The sequence below is a fragment of the Ambystoma mexicanum genome, chromosome 3q (genome assembly GCF_040938575.1).
Source record: "Ambystoma mexicanum isolate Mex_15411 chromosome 3q, UKY_AmexF1_1, whole genome shotgun sequence".
NCBI lineage: Eukaryota > Metazoa > Chordata > Amphibia > Caudata > Ambystomatidae > Ambystoma > Ambystoma mexicanum.
In genome coordinates, this window is record NC_090926.1 from 1,168,033,962 (window position 1) to 1,168,054,107 (window position 20,146).

Genomic DNA, 20,146 nt, shown 5'->3' on the forward strand with positions numbered 1-20,146 from the left:
GTGGGCCATGGGATATTATGGTTGCTTTCCTGTTTTTTTTAATATGATTTCTGTTTTGCCTGGGTTGTGTTTGAGGCTGTTTGTGTTCAACCATTCATAGTGTTCTTTTAGACATTCCTCCAGCGTTGTGTTCTCTTCTTGTGCATTTTTGATTTTTGATTTTATAGAGCCACAATTTCTATACCTGCCCAACATGTTAAATGTCTATAAAATGGCTGCCACAAATACAAAAATAAACAAATTAATACATTAAAGTAGCAAAATACTATTTCACAATAGAGATTGGTCTTTAAAAAAAAATCTCTCATCAAGAATCAATATTACGTCAAAGGGGCAATATTTAAATTATTACAATGATATTAAGAACAATAGGAGACCATTGGTGGGGACTGTAAATCCAACAGCTTCTGGGGCGGTTCGATTCCCAGGAAAGTATTGCAGCTCACAGCCCTGTTGTACCCCTGTGTCCCTCTTGATGGCTGTACTCAGAGTGGAAGGCTGAAGCTCGACACAGAACTGAAAGTAGGCAGAAGTAGGCATCAGTTTGCCTCCTGTAATGTACTATATGTTTTAAGTCATGTGATCGCTGTATCAGCTCAAGGTCTGTGACTAACAACCACTGTATCATATCACACACGCCTCTGTTACATCATGCACTATCTGTATCAGGCTTTATGCTTTGTGTATTGAATTTTGCCCCCCTGTATCAGCTCATGAGCCCTTTGTTAAGGTCCTGTGCCCTCCTACATCAGGTTACCCGCTCCTGGTCTCCAGGAGTGGGACCCCTGTATTAGGCCATCCACTCCATATTCCATTTTTTGAGTTCCCTGCATCAGCTCCCAAGAACACCGTGTATCATGTCATGTGTCACCTTTATCACATCAAGTCTTTCCCGCCAGAGGAGCTGAACACACCAAGCTGATAAAAAATCCTGCACTGATGTCAAAAGTGAGAGGAAGTTTTATATAGTTACTTTGGCTCCCCTTTTCTCCACCTTCTTCCATTATAGATGTCAAATGACATCATACTTGTGAGCAGCATATAGCTTTTCAACACATCACTGGAACCCAGCTGGTTACAAAGAGGAGATTGTCTCTCGGGTACATTGTGTGGCGGTAGACTGGGCAATCGCTCTTGAACCCACATGTGCTCCCGTGAAGGGATTTAACAACCTCTATCTTTTCAGTGTCCAAGGATATGACCGACTTCAAGAAACAGCAAGACCGATTCAACTCCAATACTGACCAGAGCTTACGAGAACTCAAGAAGGACATGGGTAAGATACAGGATACGGTTGTTTCTCCAAATATCTTTCATCCACAGAAATTTAAATATTTCTAGTTGTGATGAAACTCCCCATTAGTTATTTTTTTTTTACAAAATCAGAACAAATTAATTTAAAATGAAAGCAACTGAAGAAAATAAATGATTTTTTTTTTTTACAAATTACCATATTTAGATAAGCACAGTGTACTGGGCACATACAAATCCTAGTTTGAGCCCAGAATGTCGCCAACCAATGATACTGTTAATCTATAGTAATAAACATGCTTGTAAAACTTTGCACAATATCAAGAAGGTTCTTATGTTAAAAGGGTGCTTTTTGGCACCCACATGAATTCACAGGGAATGAGGGGTGTTCTGAAAAATAAAGGTGAAGAAAGACACAAGGAGGGGTGATGGTTGACACAAGTAGGGAATGCAGTGTTTTGATTGACCTTGGGGAAAACTTAGCCTGAGGCTCCATGGAAGATGAGGGAAATGTATCCTGCAACTTCAAAGCAGGGGGAGCAATTGAAGGTTCGATATAGGATGAAAATATTGACGGCAGGGATATTATGAAGGGGAGACATTCCCTATATCATGTACCTTTCAGTACAAACATAGTTTTAGCTGTGTCAATTCTCTACACGACCAGTTTTCAGTTAAGTTGCAAAGATCCCCAGAAACTGATCGCAATGTTCTTAATGAAAGCAGCTGTAACAGCGGTTTGATGTCCGATAGGGAAACCAGGGATTTGCTTGTCAGGCTCGTGTCGCTGAAAAGTTGATGAGGAAGGGGCGCGATAAGTCACGAGTGCATGCAGCTTTTCAATCAAAATCTCTGTATTCCTTTGCTTTGACCTGCACATCTTACACAGGCTGGATGCCATAGCTTAACCGGGCAATGATCTCGTACATTCACTGTGATACCTGCCCAACTCATTAAAGCTCTGCATAGAGTTTCCAAAAAGGGCTGAAAATGGGTCGTTTAAAAATCAGTGAGTGTGAGAGTGCTAAGGTAAGTAGATATTTCCCAGGGGGTGCTACGCTATGGAATTGAAAGATGAGGACATGCACATTCTTTGCACAGGTCTCACTCTGCCCCTTACATTTTGGCACGACCTGGAATGGGGCTCAAGCGTTCCCGGCTCCTTGGCAATGTAATGCTAGTCTGGGATCAGGTGCTCCCGACTGCCCTGTCTGGTCTACCTGAGAGTAAGCAGTGAGAACAGGAGTGGTGTAATAGTGGCCTTATGTGCTTCCTTAACAACAGGAATCAAAGCCCCAGAGGAGATTCCCGCAACACACTCCTTTCCCTGTAACCTTGATACAGCTTTGGTCCTGGTCCTGAAAGTGCATCAATGAAAATCATCCCTGCATCCTCACTGGAAGGGCCCTTTCCAGATCCTGCTAACAACCCACACTGCAGTACGCTGTTGTGAGGAACTCATGGTGGCAATAGTAAAGACAGACACAAGTGATCACGATTCAAGGTTGTTTATTTAAACAATAAGCAGGTTGGAAAAACACATAATCTAAACCTAAATCTAATATGGGAGTGAGCATTGACCATCAAATGAAAAAATAAGGCAGTCCTGGTGGCGTCTTGTCAAAGTAAAAAGGGCCTATACTAAAAAATAAACAATTTCCAAATCGTTACAACTAATTACAGAAAGAGTGTGGGATAGGGTGTTCAATAAAAAAAGAAGTGTTCACAAATAATAAGTCAGGATGTGATTGCCAGGGGTCTCCCTTCCCCACGTTTTAAGCACGGGACATGATGGATCTCCTGAGCACAGCACACACTTGAGCTTTCCCAGCACGAGCCGACAGTTCAGTTCCAGCTATCAGGTTCTTCGATGGTTAAGTCTCTTTGTGATGGTTAAGTCTCCTTCTCCTCCTTCTCTCCTAACATTCATGATAAACTCTCTTCTTGCCTTTCTGCTATTAAATCTGGATGTCCTCACAATTCCTTACTCTGAATGCTGATAAAACTGAACTCCTTTTCTTCCCGGCTAACACTGTTCCTCCTCCCTCCTCCTTTCATTCCTTTTTCCCCCTCCCAGCTCTCCTTCTCTCCCCATGCCCGTAACCTTGGTCTTCATATCGACCCTCACCTTTCTCTATCTCACCACATTTCTCTCACTGCTAAATCCTGTTGCTTTCACCTCTACAACATTCGTAAAATTCGACCCCTCCTTACCTTTCACGCCACTAAACCTTTAATTACATCCCTCATCTTCTCCAGACTCTTCTAACGATCCTCCTTTCTCTTTGGACTCTCATCTCTCCCCTCTTAAATCCATCTACCACCCTGCCATCCGCTCCCTTTGCCTTCTCTCACCTCTTGATTCCATCTCCTCCTCTCTCACCTCTCTAGGTTGGCTCTCTTTTCACTCCCAGCTCAAGTTCCTCTGTCTTGTTTTCAAATACCTCCATGGCCTTGCCCCCCCTACCTCTCATCCCTTCTTTCTTTCTACACCACTTCTCGTTCTCTCCGATCTGCTATTCCTACTCTCTCCTCCTCCACCCTGCGCCCCCTCCAGCTTCCGCTCCTTCCAACTCCTTGCTCCCTTCCACTGGAACCGCCTCGCCCTTCACATCCGCTCTTCTCCCTTCTTACCTTCCTTTCACTCTTCCCTAAAATCTTATCTCTTCCACTCACCTCCCTAACAACCCACATTTCCTTTCTTCCTTCCTACCCCTTAACTCAGTCCCAGTATCAGTTATTTACTATGTGTATCACATTATCAGTCCCCTCTATCATGTCATGGCGCCTATATTACATCATAGAATCCATTTATGAAGGGGATCAAAATCCTCCTCTTCAAAGAATGGCTCCTCTCAAACAACTGAGTCCACACCCCCTGAACTCCTCACCCTACCTGAAACTGGATGATCTGCTCCCTCCTGCTTTCTCCCCTGGTTGCTTGTAGATCTCTTGCTGCCTAGGTGACCTGCCTCCCCCGTCCCTGTTGTAAACTCCCCTATGATATGTAAAGAGCTCAGTTGCACCCCCAAAGCACGGTTTGTTCTCAATAAATCTCCATATAATAATAATAATAATAATAATGATAATAATATTAATAATTTATAAAGGTACATATGATCTGCCTTTAATGATGCCTCTATTTGTCTTCCCATGAGCCCTTTACTAAGTCCTGCACACCTCTGTATTGGATAATACTCTATTTACATATAGTAAAGTCTCCAGTGAATGAGGTCTTGCACCCCATACCACTTTAAAAGCTCCCTGCGTCAGCTCCTGAGCCCCACATGAGGGTATTGTACTTCATGTATAATGTCATGTATCACCTTTATGGGATCTAGCGCTCCCTGCTAGAGGAGCAGCGCACACCAACCTGGTTATAAATTCCTAACTAAAACCAGAGGTAGGAGGACGTTTTATATAGTTCTTTTAGATTCTTCTTCTCCGCAGTTTCCCTATTGCATTATATCAGTCTAAGGAAGCCATACTTTATCAACTTGCCCTCCCCTTGCAAGCTGGTGAGTGCCATATAGCTTTCAAGCTCAGCACCAGAACCCAACTGTTTTCCAAGAGGAGATAAACTCAGGGTACATTATGTGGCGGTCCACTGGGCAATGTCTCGTTACTGCTCTTGTATCCACATTTGCTCTTGTGAAGGGATTTAACATCCTCTATCTTTTCAGTGTCCAAGGATATGACCGGCTTCAAGAAACAGCAAGACCAAATCAATTCCGATACGGACCAGAGCTTGCAAGAACTCAAGAAGAAGATTGGTAGGAAATAAGATTCAGGTTTCTTTTACCAAATTTCTTCCACAATACATTTAATAATGCATGTTCTAATGAAAATCCCCCATGTAACAAAATGGTAAAGAAATAGTTTTAATTTGAAAAAATGAAGACCTAATTATTGACATTCCTACTTATTGAAATCAGAAGTTTTACAAATGACCATGTTTTTAAAAGCCAAATGGACAAGGGACACTCAATTCTGGGTTTGAACAAAAATAAGTGAATTAAAACAATAAATATATTAATTCATATTTATGCATTTATAATAAATACTCTTCAATTCTTCATACAGTTCCATTAAAAAATCAACAGTGGAAGGAATATTTACTTGGAAAACAAAAAAGAAAAAGGAAGGAAATTAAAAACCTGTTAATGGTAGCAACTTATGGATATGTTTGCCTTGCAGCTTCCAGGGAGGGAAGAGGGTGATACACAAGGTGAAATTAGGGCATCTGGATGGAATGTTGGGAAGGAAGAGCCAGGGGTTTGGATGAGAAGCTGGAAAAATGTAGTCAGCAACTTGAAAGCAAGAGGGAGTGAATGGCAGGCATATATCGGTTGGGCATTTTGCGGTAAACAATGAGATGTGGGTAGGTTATCCCTTATTTTTGTATTTATCAAGAGAAATATCTATCTATCGAATGTCTATTTTAAATACACTTCCAATATTCATTTAAATTGCAAAGATCCTAAAAAGCAAACTGCAATTTTCTTTTTTTTTTATTTACTTGTTTATAATCAATACGATTTTTACAAGAGAAATTTTAATTCACAGAACTACATAAAGCAGAACAACGACGATCTGTAATTAAGTCAATCCTTATTTTGAATAGAGATTGTTTTGGCAGCAGTGGTAAGGTTTGTCTTTTCCATTGCAATGTTCAGAAGCTTTGCGCACGCCGTGTGCCATCTGATCTTGTCGCCTGTAATAACGCGATTCCACCATATTGCTTCCTTACTGGCGAATGAATTTACTAGCAGGGGACTAAAAAAGGCTGACCTGACTTGATGAACAGCAGGACAAATCATCAGCAAGTGTCTAATAGATTCAATATTTTTGGAGTTTTTGCATAGTCTGCAAGCTTTTTCCTTGGATCCTGTTCTGATAGCTAGGATTTCCTGAGTCGGAAGGACGTTAAGACGTGCTTTCAATAAGGTTCTCATTAGTGATTTACTTGGATATTTTTTTCAGTATGCCATAGGTTCTTTCTATTTATTTATAGTCATAGGAAAATGGGCTAGTAGTTTGTTAGATGTTGCTTTTTCGTTGGTGATAATCCAGTCCAAACACTCCAGTTTAGTTTTTTTCCTTACTGGGTTGTTTTTCAGTTCTTCCTCGGTGCAAGCAATTTCCTCTAGTTTTTGTTTTTGGGCCTTGGCCCACTAATTCATACAGCGGTGGTTACCTCTGGCAATTTCTTCTGCAATCATGCGGTAGATTTCGAGGCTCTCAGGGTGTATGATTTTCCTGTATAGCTGTAAGGAACTATGGTCCACCACTGCTTTCAGGGAGACGCGACCTAGTTCCCGTCTTATCGCTGCTGATGTAGAATCTGGTAAGCCCAGCACCGATCTCCAAATGAAACCTTCGATGTTTTTGCCATAGTAGAAGGGGGATTGTAGGTGTAGCATCCATACCGTACGTCAAAGATGGAATAATCTTGGCCTTGTAAAAATTGATAGCCGGTTGGAGTGAGAATTCGCCGTACTTTCTATCGACTGCTCCTAATTGGGCACATTTTCTTTTTAAAAAAAGCTGTCCCAGAGGCATCATTTTCAAAGCAAAGCCAAAAGGCAGATTGCATTTAATTTCTTGTTTATATATTGTGTCATAGTTCATTGAACTTTTCACAGTACATTTAACAAAAATGACAATATTCATTATTTCATATCTTACATTTAATACAATACATTACATACATTAAAAAAAATATTAAATTCATTCACTTAATTTCATACATTTCATCAAATACATATTTAAGGAAACAATGTAGTGCTAAAACAAGAGCACATCAAGATGCAATATTCATTTCTTTTGTTAAAACCTTTTTGGGAAGGGGAAGCCCCATCCAACCCTCCTAAGCATTTTATAGTGAGGCGAGATGAATTTGAAGCAGTATGATGAACTAGGGCGCAGAGGGGACAGTGTAAGCACCACCTCCCAACACAAAGGACCCCACTTCAATATAGTCAAATATACTCAACCCACATAGTGTAGCGCAGGGTGAAAGCAACATTATTTTGCATAGATATTAGTAATCATAGATAGAAGGTAAGGTCTGCGAGGCGAATGGGGCATTGCATACACTATGCCCATATTACGAGACAAGGGAAATCTCCAGCCATGCCAGAGCTCCCATGTGGACATACACCCTCAACCGCCAACACTCCTATTCATTGTCCTAACAGTGTTGCAAAGATGTGTTTTTTACTCGAGAGGAATGTGCTCTACAAGGCCGTGATCACAGACGGGCGCCTGGTGTGCATGTTATCACACTGGCCAAAGCATGGCCTGGCCCATTCCCAGGCGACCAGGAGTTATAGAGGAGTTATAGCCCATATAACTAACTAAACCTTAAGATCCCTGAATTCCATGGCACCAGGTGCCCTTTGACCACCAACCCCAAAGTAACAAGTCCTGAAATGTTCTTAGAGAACGTACAGGGCACATCGTTGAGCGACAATCGTGTGATTTGCATTGCGAGGTGCTTGGAGGGATAAATTACAGTTGAAAACGAGGGTAGAGACCTTGGAGCCGGATGGCACAGAGGGGAGTGAGTGAAATGTGTGTGTGAAGGTTAGAGTGTCCCAGAACCTCTTTTGTGCCCATCTCAAGGCCTGCCAGGTGCACAGTATAGTGATAAAGTAGCAGTATAGCAGGAGTGCAGTTAATTTGTTCTTTGACGTGAGAAGAAGATGATCACTGCAGCACCAATGTGATGGAAGACGGACAGACTGGGTTGGAACCAATGGCCTGGACTCTCTTGTGGATCAGGTGGATCATGTATAGGCGCACACCAACCAGCCACGCTGGTTTTTACTGTATGTATTGTGTCATCGATGACAATGTTTTCCTTTATAAGATTCTGCTTGTACTACTTTTCGGCAGAACTCCCTAGCAGCAGAGTCCTTTGCTGTTGCTCTCATCTGCGTGTGTGATTAAAACTTGTTATCCTTGCAAGATCAACTTGGGCCTTTCTTCCGTAGAGGGCTGTATTCTCTCTAGTGTAAGCGTTCAGGGGCGTGCCTTCAACCTCTTTCTCAAAGACAAACCACACCATAATCAAGGCAATTGCCTGAGTAAGGATACGACCTCCTATTCCATTTAGCCAAAACTGCTCTTTTTCCATCTCTTCAAAACCATCAGCTAAATGTCTAGAAAATCTAAAATTATGCTTTTGCATTAGCCTATAAACCGTTAATACATGCCGTATGGTTTCTACTTCATGCATATCTTCACATAGGGCCTCATTACAAGTTAACCGGTAGAGAATCTGGTATTCCGGTGTAGAGGAGGTCCCAGATATGACTTGCACCCCCGCCCCCCATTGCGAGTTGCCAGTAAGGGACTCGCCAAGGTACGTGACGTATGAGGAGCAAATTGAGAGCCGCACTGGGACTCTGCCCCGTGTACATAAGGAGATCAGTACCGGTTGAAGCAGCCATAACACGACAACCCTGGGCAGCACGGTACCATATCAGACGGCCGTACCAGCCGCTGATGCGAAGGGAGAAATACCTGCTCACGGTCCACGAGGAGACCACTCAAGCCTTAATGGAAGGCCAATGGAAATAACCCAAGGGCCCGAGCAGCCCTGAGAACAAACGGAATTGGCTACTGAAAGCACGTTTGCCAGTACTAGTAACTGCAAGGATAATTATAATGGATGCAGGGGAGAGACACTGTTAAAACGTAAAAGAATGGTGCCATGAGACAAGATAGAAGCAACCGCCCTGCTGAATGTATGTAAATAAGCTTGAAACGCAAGATGCTAAGAAATTGATACTGCCTACAATGGTCAGTAGAAGAATAGAGCGGCAAGCGCCAACCATATACATATATAACATATACAACCATATCAATACTGCACAATGTACACGTGCGACTCCTTTTTGTGAAAGCAGAAATGTACCAAGGCGGCCAAAGGCCTGACAGGCCAATTTTCGAAACCCAGCAAAGTCCAGAGAACGAGCGGAATCGAAACTCAACAAAGATAGGCTTATGCCGGGGAGATCGAGGTCAACCAGAGAAGGGGAGGTGAGCATGAGCTCGAAAGACTCCAACTACAGAGAATACCAGTCCACCCATGAAGGTCAAGATAAGAGAGGCCCATACAGGTGGCCAAGCACACACAGAATTAAATGCACAAAAGGTTGGAAACAGAAGCAGATTCACGGTGGACCTGCACGTGACCAGACAGGCGTGAAGATGTACCACTGCCTGATGTCATCCAGAACCCGAGGGTGCCATAACTTTTCCTGATAAGAGACTACAGAACCGAGGCCATATCCAGCCAACTAATTGACACATAGCCCTAAAACACTGATTGATGGAAGGGAGGAAGGGTGAATCTTGGGACACTAGGCACCTGGGTGTCTACTGCTAATCATGCTGCTAATTAAAATGGAGATTTATGTTTAGGGGTGTAACTTGCCCAATCACAAGGGACCATGTAATCTAGGGTCCTATAGACACTGTAACCAATGAGACGTTGTACTTGTAGTGACGTCAATCACGTGTGTTGTAGAGGGATGGGTGTAGATGCCCACCCGATAAGAGTTATCCAATCCACTTGCATTATTTCCATATACAGATATAGCACCTATACTTAAGTTACCTTTCTCAACCAATTATATTGCATGATGATATTTTGTAGAATTAGACGTCAATGATGAGGGATTTTGCCCATAAAAGAGGCTGTTTGACTAAAGTTCGGGGAAGTCGGGGTGAGGCAGGTGTTTGTGATGCTGCTGATTTCCATCTGCTGATGTATGTATCATTAAACGGACTTCCCTTTGCCAATTTACTGAGTCCTGATTATTGAAGCTTGCTGCAGTATGTGAATCCTGCACTCTGTCCTCACATGGTGCAGCTATCATGCATTACTAGTTTTCGAGGGTGAGTACTGACCAATGGGCCCGTCAGTAATTTCCTCTCCTCGTCAACACTTGGTAGCGTGAGGATGGTTTCGGCCATCGATTATAGATTATCGATTAATATAGTATAAGACACCTTTAGACCGACGGCACAAAGTAACTCTGGGCCTTCGGTTACATCACAAGTCCTTTTGCTATTCCGGCTGATTCGGCTGAGAAGCTCCCCGTGGACAATGATAGTGTAATTATTCCCAGAAAATCTGCAGTAGGCCTGAAGGAACCCGCCTTTCCAAGCATAACCCTTTTCATTCCCACGGGCAGCGGATCGGACGAAAACCATAAGAGCAGGAAGAGGAAGGGGCGGTGATCCTGAAGTTCCAGAGAGGAAAATAGGCGATTGGTGAGTGAAAACAATGAAACTCGTTATCCTGGCAAAGGTCTTATAGGCCTTAGAGTAAGAAGGGGAAAGGTAACTGAGGGTGGTGGAGAAGATGAATACAGTTAAAAGTAGGAAAGACTGTAGAGATATAGAGGGTAAAAACCTGGGCACCCGAAGTAATTGGGAAGGAATACCGGGGGGCACCCAAGAAATAAACTGTAAGGAATACCAGGGGGGCACCTGAGAAAAAAACGGTAAGGAATACCGGGGGGCACCCGAGAAAAAACTGTAAGAATACTGGGGGGGCTCCCGAGAAAAAAACTGTAAGGAATACTAGGGGGGGGGCGGCACCCGAGAGAAAACTGTAAAATTCGCCTTGTTCCTGCGCTTTAAAGAGTGGTCAGAAGGAACGTGAACCCAGAGCCCACAGAGGGGGTACATTAGGCTATGCTTACGTTTAAAGACGTAAGAATGGGGTTCGTTCAAATCCCATGACGGGGTAATAATTAGAAGGCAGGTATACGTATGACCAGCTGGTGTCCGTCTAGTCTGTCAAGCGTTGTTAGGCAGAAACCTGTGCAGTTCCCTTAGGGACCACTGCAAAAGGTTTAGGACTACAGGTGTTGGCAGTAAACCCAATTGGTAGCAGTCTGTACCACCCAGATTTACCTGGTAGCTGTGGCTGAGCAGCCAGACTTCTCTCAAGAAGAGTTAGACAGTTTATAGAGTATACACAATAGGTACAAAGATACAGTAGCACAAGCAAACACTGACCAGAGCTTTGGTATCAAAGCATATAATTATTTATTTAAAACACACTTGTGAAGATACACTAACACTAATATGGCAAGCAAGTTCATACACAGTCACTATCAATATATATACATCCCTGATTACTTATTGAACAAGTCTTTAGTTAAAACACCACTTATTTTCAGACGGAGGTGAGCGCTTAACCTAAGATGGCAATCCAATAGGTTAGTTAAAAAAAGGGAGGGAAAAGGCAGAATTAGGAAAATACACAATACCAACACTTTAAGAGAACCAGAGCAAGTCAGAAAAGGCTGACAGGCCGATTCATGGAATAATTAGCGCGGCGCAAGTGGCCAAAAACGTGCGATTCGCAGTGGAATAGCGAAAATCGCAGTGGAATAGCGAAAATCGCAGTGGAATAGCGAAAATCGCACGAAAAGCAGCGCACATCGATTCATGGAAGGCCGTGCGTGAGAAAACCATCGGACGTGCGATAAGAAAGTGCGCGGCGCACGTTGGCGCACAGGCCATCTAACGGCATGCGCCAGGTCACAGCGAAAATCGCACAGTCCACAGCGAAAATCGCACATAGCGCGGCGCACGCAACAAAAGTAGGCGGAACACGGGGCGTAACACTCGGAATGGGGAACAACTTGCCAAAATGTGGGCGTCACGGGGGAAGCACAGGGTAAAAGTGCGCAGAACGCCCACACGCTCGCCTACAACACGTATTCATGGAATAGAATAGGTCAAAAAAGCGCACGCTCAAACCAGCGCACAGGCACAAACACGACCGCCACAAGAAAGCAGGCGGTAGCGTCTCAGCGGCTGTAAGAAATGTGCGCCAAAAGGTGCGCCAACAAATAGCACCCATATACTGCCATGATGAATGTCCTATACTGTGGCCCTCCAGGACAAATGACGTGCAAAGGGGTACCCACAAAGACGGACACGCTGACAAAAAATACGTGTGCGCGGGAAGTCTCACACGCGATTTGGCCGGGTACGTGGATTTCAGGGGTGCGCGGGAAGGTCCACACGCGAATAGGCTGGGCGCGTGTATTTCAGGGGTGCGCGGGAAGTTCCACACGCGAATAGCCTGGGCGCGTGTATTTCAGGGGTGCGCGGGAATTTCCACACGCGAATAGGCTGGGCGCGTGTATTACAGGGGTGCGCGGGAAGTCCCACACGCGATTACAGCAGGGTACGTGTATTTCAGGGGTGCGCGGGAATTTCCACACGCGAATAGCCTGGGCGCGTGTATTTCAGGGGTGCGCGGGAAGTCCCACACGCGATTACAGCATGGTACGTGTATTTCAGGGGTGCGCGGGAAGTTCCACACGCGAATAGCCTGGGCGCGTGTATTTCAGGGGTGCGCGGGAAGTTCCACACGCGAATAGGCTGGGCGCGTGTATTTCAGGGGTGCCCGGGAAGTTCCACACGCGAATAGCCTGGGCGCGTGTATTTCAGGGGTGCGCGGGAATTTCCACACGCGAATACGCTGGGCGCGTGTATTACAGGGGTGCGCGGGAAGTCCCACACGCGATTACAGCAGGGTACGTGTATTTCAGGGGTGCGCGGGAATTTCCACACGCGAATAGCCTGGGCGTGTGTATTTCAGGGGTGCGCGGGAATTATCACACGCGATTTGGCTTGGTACGTGTATTACAGGGGTGCGTGCGAAGTTACACACGCGATTAGGCTGGGTGGGTCCTGTCACCCTCGACGGCCCCTGCAGGCAGCCCACAAAACAGGGGACTACCCTGCACACCTGCTCATGTCTCCCACCACCCCCACCCCCCCAGTCACCAGGGGCACCCTCCACCAGGCCCCCACTCATGTCTCCCACCACCCCCACCCCCCAGCAGTGCAGGGGCAGGCTCCACCAGGCCCACACTCATGTCTCCCACCACCCCCACCCCCCCGCCACCAGGGGCACCCTCCACCAGGCCCCCACTCATGTCACCCACCACCCCCACCCCCCCGCCACCAGGGGCACCCTCCACCAGGCCCCCACTCATGTCACCCACCACCCCCACCCCCCCAGTCACCAGGGGCACCCTCCACCAGGCCCCCACTCATGTCACCCACCACCCCCACCCCCCAGCAGTGCAGGGGCAGCCTCCACCAGGCCCACACTCATGTCTCCCACCACCCCCACCCCCCAGCACTGTGGGGAACCTGCCAGCAGGCCCCCACACATGTCCCCCTGGCCCCAGGTCCTGACGATACACAATCATGGCAGTAATGGCCAGCATACCCAGCACAAACACCCAGGCAAGGATTGCATCCACCCACATAGTGAATGCAATCACATGACACAACCCCAATGCCAAGTATGCAAAAGAACACATGTCCGTCACACACACATACACAATGGGTGCAAGTGAATGTCAAAACCCATATCATGACATGTAACAAACCAATGAGAAAATAACACAAGTGTAAGAAAATATAAAAAATGTATTAAATACCAAAAATAAGTGAAATTTTCAAACATACAACGATGTGGCTAAGTAAATAAATGGTCCATGTCCGAGAACAAAAGTGATAAACAAAAAAACAAAGGAAAAAAACATTAAAATGAATTTGTCCAAAGCAATATCATGTAATAGGAAATTAATGAAAAACCATTACGTCATGGTGAAAACAATAAGAAATTAAAAAAATGTATCTCCCAAAAAAACAAACTATATACAGGAATGTTCCAGGGTCCATGAGCCCAACACCAAAAATGAAACCTACCACTAACTAATGAAAAATATATGTACAAAAAAGTGGCCATTGTCCGAGCGGTCCAAAATAATAAAAATAAATAAAGGAAACCTAGCACTAACTAACTAAATAACTATATACAAAGGCAGCGGGCAAGTCCTGCGGCTCACTTGGTGATGTTGCTGGCCAGGGCATCATCGAACTTCATGTCGATGTCCTGGAGGCGGGACTCTGTCCTGGCCCCGAGGTCTCGCAGGGACAACCCCATGTCCACCTCAAACTCCCTGCGAGCTTCCTCGAGGCACTCAGCCCGCCTCAATGCCCGACGCATGGAGAACTCCGCCCTGACCATGGCGAGCCGCTCCTCTCCAGCCCGCTGCAGCACCGCACCTATCCGCTGGCCGTACTCCTCCCACACGGAACACACCACCATCCCAGGGTTGCCCTGCCCTCCGGCCGATGCCTGCCCCTCTGATCTTGATGGCCCCGAGCCATGATGCCTCCCACGTCGAGCCCGCTGCTGCCTCCGACGCCACTGCCTCTGCCAGCACGACGGCATCCAGGCTGATGGAAACCACCGACGCCGTTGTGCACGTGCCCTGCCCGATGATGCCGTCACATCTTCCATCTGCTGGGGTCCACTTGCTGTGTTGTCCACCCCTGCTGGACCTCCGACTGCCAACTGTGGCAGGGATGGGATCCCCACCGAGCTGGCTGCATTGGTCGGGGCAGGTCCACAGGGGGCCCTGGTGGCATCTGGGCCGGAAGACGGCAAGGAGAACGACCGGTGGATAGCCTGCACAGAGGAGGAGAGGGCCGTCAGATTGGCCAACACATGCAGGAAACCCCCGAACATGGGCGATCCCAATTGGGCCACGTCGGCACGGTGCACTTCGTGATGACGTGCGTGCTCCTCCCGGGAAGCACGCACGTCATCACGAATCACAGCCGTGCGCATCGCGACCCCAATCAGGACCTTCTCCACGTGGCCAGGGGTTACCACGTCCGCAGGTGGAGGGGAGTCAGGTGACATGGACATCCCCTCTACCTGCGGACGGGCCTGGGACGGGGCATCCCTGCTGGTGCATGGTGGTGCACTCACAGGGTCAGGGACAGTGACATGCACAGGCCCCTCCACGGTGACCTGTGCTGCCTCCTGCCCCTGGCCCTGGACTGCACCACTTGCACCAGCAGGGATGCTCCCACCAGGCCCCATGTGTGCACCAGTGTCGGCCTCCTCCTCCTCTGTGCAAACCACCAACCTGGATGGCTCCTCACCGTCTCCCGCCGTAGCAGGCCCCTGTGGGGGCTCACCCACCCCTTCCGCTGCAGCCGTGGGGGCATCCCCGCCGCCTTGCTCCACAGCGCCGTCTCCGCCCTCTTCTTCACTAGCCGCTGCGTAGAGGGAGACAAAGGACACAAGCATCAGGCTACTGTACAATGGTCCCGTAGACAGGAAGCAATAGCAGATGAGCACCACTGTCAAAGTACACTTCCATCATGTCCCTCCACAACACATGGGTCAGTCCAGGCAAAACACACACAGTAACAGGCATGGTGCATGCCATGGACATTTCCATGCATGTCCAATGGACTCTAGAAACATTCAATGATATGTAACTCACATGCATCATGGCTCATGCATATCACATGCACACACTTCACCTCAGTCACATCCATCTGGCCCCAAACACACCGAACACAGGCGAAACAAGGGTAGGTTGGGTGCGTCACTGAATCTGTGCATTGTCACACACATGTGTCATGCATCCATGGCATGCACAAGTCACAGACACGCAGGTCAGGCACACAGACATGGCTACCATATATGTACCTGGCATCAGCACCCATCCTTCACCCCCATCCATGTCCAGGTACAGAGACTGGCATGCTCTCATGTCCAAAATCTGCATAGGGCTCCCCATGCCGCATTTCAACACATGCAACAACCATGTGGGTCACACATCACTGGTCGCACATGCATTACCATGATGTCCCTGCACACATACATGCATACATGGCCCATGGCACACATACAGGCAAGTATCATAGAACCAGCACACCGCAACATGCCCTGTCTCACACAGTAATGCTTGGACACATACCGCTCAACTCCAGGCGGGCCTCCCTCTCAAGGACCTGGGCGTGGAGCGCTGGGCGTACGCGTTCCAGGACCCTCTTCTGGATGGAACTCATGCGGCCCCGGCCCCCCTCCACGAGGCGCCGGGCCTTCACAAGGGTCCTGGACCTCAAGTCCTCCCAGCGCTTCTTGATCTTCTGGACGTTGCGGGTTGCCACCCCCTCCGCGTTGATGGCAACCACACAGTCGGCCCAGATCCTCTCCCGTCCTTCCTTGCTGGCGCGGGACGATCCAAAGAGGGCATCATACTGCCCCAGGACATGCTCCACCAGGACACCAACTTCGGTGGCAGTGAAGCTGGTGCCCCTCTGCCCCTCTGGCCTGGGGTTGCCACTGGTGCCAGATGTGGAAGTGCCCAACATGGCAACCCCAGAGGCAGGTGTGGGTGGGCAACTGGGTCCTGGGGCTGGGCTGTGGAGCGATGTAATCCCAGTTGGGAGTCTTCAGTTCCAGCAGGGAGGGACACAGCAACTGGACCCCTGCAGATGGCTGATGTGCAGGCACCAAATGGCAGGGCACGGTGGCAGCAGGCAGGCAGGCAGGCAGGCAGCAGCAGATAGCACGTGGGAGGCTTCTCGGGGCACTGGGGGGCAGTAACTCGGCCTTCTGGGCAGGAGCGTGGTGTTCCGTGTGTTTTCGGGTGGCCAGCTTGATACAGAGTGATTTGGCACGTGAAAATCCTGCACGTCAGCGTGAAATCCGAGGAAAGGCCCTTAGCGCGTAAGTGCGTCAGCACGCATACGCGATTCTATTGGACCAGAGTCCCTCAGCGCGTAAGCGCGTCTGACGTGACCCGCACGGGCGTTCCCCACTCAGCACGTGATGACGGAACACACGTGGAAATACTGCACGTCAGAGTGTCATCGCGTGATTGGCCTATGTACGTGTATTTCATTGCGTGTAATTGGACAAAAGTGCGCGTACACGCGATTGGCCTATGTACGTGTATTTAATGGGTGCGCGGCCACTTACACACGCAAGTACGTCAGCGAACCTGTATCCCGTGGTGCGTGTGAATTTCCACACGCTATTGGACTGGGAACTGGATTCCAGGGGTGCGCGGGTCACACGCTGTATCCCGTGGTGCGTGTGAATTTCCACACGCTATTGGGCTGGGAACTGGATTTCAGGGGTGCGCGGGTCACACGCTGTATCCAGTGGTGCGTGTGAATTTCCACACGCTATTGGACTGGGAACTGGATTCCAGGGGTGCGCGGGTCACACGCTCGCCTAGAACACGCGCAAAGCATAAAATTGCGGACTTTAACAATAACAAGCTCAGACGCCAGGATGAACATACCGTTCCTAGCAGCAGTGGCAGTGGGCTACCAAAGGAGGAGGAGGAGGATAGTCAGGGCCAGAATATTCACACCCAGAACCAGCCTTTTCGGGATGCCTGATGACCAGGTGTATGGGAGGTACAGGTTTCCACCACACATCATACTGGACCTGGTGACTGAGTGGGAGGATGACCTCACATCACCCACCCTGTGCTCCCAAGCACTCAGCCCCCCTGGAGAAGGTCCTCAATGTACTGCACTTCTTAGCCACTGGATCATTTCAGCGGACAAGTGCCATAGTGGGTGGGGTGTCACAGGCCACCCAGTCACGCTGCCTACACCAGGTCTTGAACATCATGACTGCACGCCCATCAGTCCGCAGGCACATATACCTGCCCAGAACACCTGCAGAAAGGCATGCTGCCGCCCTGGATTTTTACGGAGTGGCACGATTCCCCAAAGTGCTAGGTGCCATCGACTGCACCCATGTGGCTCTACGTCCCCCCAGGGCATCAGAGCACATCTATAGGAACCGCAAGCACTGGCATTCCATCAACGTGCAGGTAGTATGTAATGCCAAGGGAATCATCACCTCAGTATATGCCAACTATCCCGGGTCCACCCACGACAGCTTCATTTACCGAATGTCCACCCTATGCCGGGACATAGATGCTGGGCGGCATGGCGATACATGGCTGCTTGGTGAGTATGTATGCCACTGCACATGCATGCATGTTGGATACTGAGCAAGGTCACAACCCCACCAATGATACCAATCACCACCTCCACAGGGGACAGTGCCTACCCTCTCAGCCCCCACATGATGACGCCAATTCGGAACCCCACCACGCCACCCCAGGTAGGATATAACACAGCCCACATTACAACCAGGGGCATAGTGGAGCGCACATTCGGAGTGCTAAAGTCACGCTTTCGCTCCCTTGACCGTTCTGGCGGGCAGCTGTTATACGCTCCCTCAGTAGTGTGCAGGATCATAGTGGCAGTCCTGCACAACGTTGCAACACGCCGGGGCCTGGCCGTGGACATGGTGGTGGCCCCACATCCCCAACCACATGCACAGCCGCTGCGCATGGGAGGGGAAAGGGCACGGGGGGAGGCAGCCCCTACACAGCTAGTGGCTAATTACTTCACATAGAAATCACACCCCTGTGGAGTGCACACTGCCCTGGCACATTCCATCTGACAATAAATGATGACTCAACCTGACACTGATCCTGAATGTCTGGAGAATGAACCGGGAATACCATGTCAGCCTGAGATTGTTCACCTGGAAGTGTCACAATGTGTGCATCCCCACCCACACAGACACCACCAATGCAGTTTTGTGAAGTTACACATTGAAGCAGCTAAAATGAATACCCACTTGCAAAATGCAACAAGAGGACAGTGCCATGTCAGCCAACCCAACCCCAGCACCGCCACACGACACACCGTGCCATGTCATGCTAATTGCAGGTAAACAAAGTAATCCCCACAACATGACATCAGTCTCACTATGTACAGTGGCACTATTAGAAACCTGCAACACCTGAAATGCTCACAGCAATGCCGGACCAACAACATACATGAGCACGTAGTACCATTAACATGACATCACAAATGTTATATATTGGTAGTCTCACCACCTGGAAATGCCTGCACTCCCACCACTACCAACTGTGCAGTGTTGTCGCCATGTAGAGTTGTAGGTGCACTGCTGCCAACATGGTCCTCATCTCCAGACTAGAGGTCCTTGTGTGGACATGAGGAAGGGACCTGCAAATTGGGAGGTAGACACAGAAGAAGAGTTACACATCAATGCAACATTCAGTGTACAACACAACAGCAATATGCACTATGAATGTATACACAGTATTGACTACAGACTGGCCACACAGCTCATGGGAGTCCAACGTCACTGTGTAATTCACTGTCACTTGGGCACACCCTTTGCAAGCCCATGGAAACGGGAAGCAGGAGGGGTGTGTGTGACTCAAACCCAAGCATCTGAACCAAATACATTACAAGCCTGCATGTGCCCAGCCACAATGCAGCGTATGCCCACAGGAACCACGGAAGCCAACAGATCGAAGCCAACAGATCGAAGCCAACAGATCGTCCCAAAAAAATTGGGAATAAAAGAAATCAAAATAAAAATAAAAATAAGAAACAATCAAAAATGGCCATTGATGGGCCCGGGGGGGTTGGGGAGGCCACCCAGGAGGTCCGAGGACAGGATGCACACCAGAACCCACCTGCGTGGATCCTGGGAAGATAAAACACCTCCATGGGCTCATGGCCCACACGGCTACCCTATTGTGGGAGTATCACTGCTGTCGCTATTATCACCCTGTGCAGCTGCATCCGGAGGTGGTTGCACTATGGGAGGCAGCCCACGCAAGGCCCTAGTCTGCTCCTCCATGGCTGCAAGCATGCGGGTGTGGTAGGTCTGGTTCTGGAGGATGAGTGTGCGGAGGTCCCCATGCAACAACTGCATCTCAGCTGAGAGCGTACGGGTGAGACGCTCCAGCTGCTGTTCTGTCCGTTGGTGTGTTGAAGCCTCAAGCTCAACAAGAGTCGTCCTGAGGTGAAGGAGCTCCTGCCTCAGGGCTTCCCTGTGGCCCTGGGACTCAATGGAGATGGCCTCCTGCAGAGTCGCCAGTGCCGCCCGCCTGTCCCTGTTGGACCCCAACATGTCCTCCCTGTGTGACTGGCAGATGGAGTCGGTTGCCTGCTCTAG

The 20,146-nt window shown here is 48.4% G+C and overlaps 1 protein-coding gene across 3 annotated transcripts in view; it reads left to right on the forward strand.

The window, feature by feature from the left end:
• Positions 1–20,146, forward strand: part of LOC138447708 (CD209 antigen-like protein B) — a 361,732-nt gene that overhangs the window by 161,833 nt on the left and 179,753 nt on the right. For all 3 annotated transcript variants that reach the window (XM_069604002.1, XM_069604003.1, XM_069604004.1), the window contains exons 8-9: positions 1,187–1,276; positions 4,935–5,024. In XM_069604002.1, the coding sequence (XP_069460103.1) occupies positions 1,187–1,276; positions 4,935–5,024 (180 nt within the window). The remainder of the gene's footprint in view (positions 1–1,186; positions 1,277–4,934; positions 5,025–20,146) is intronic.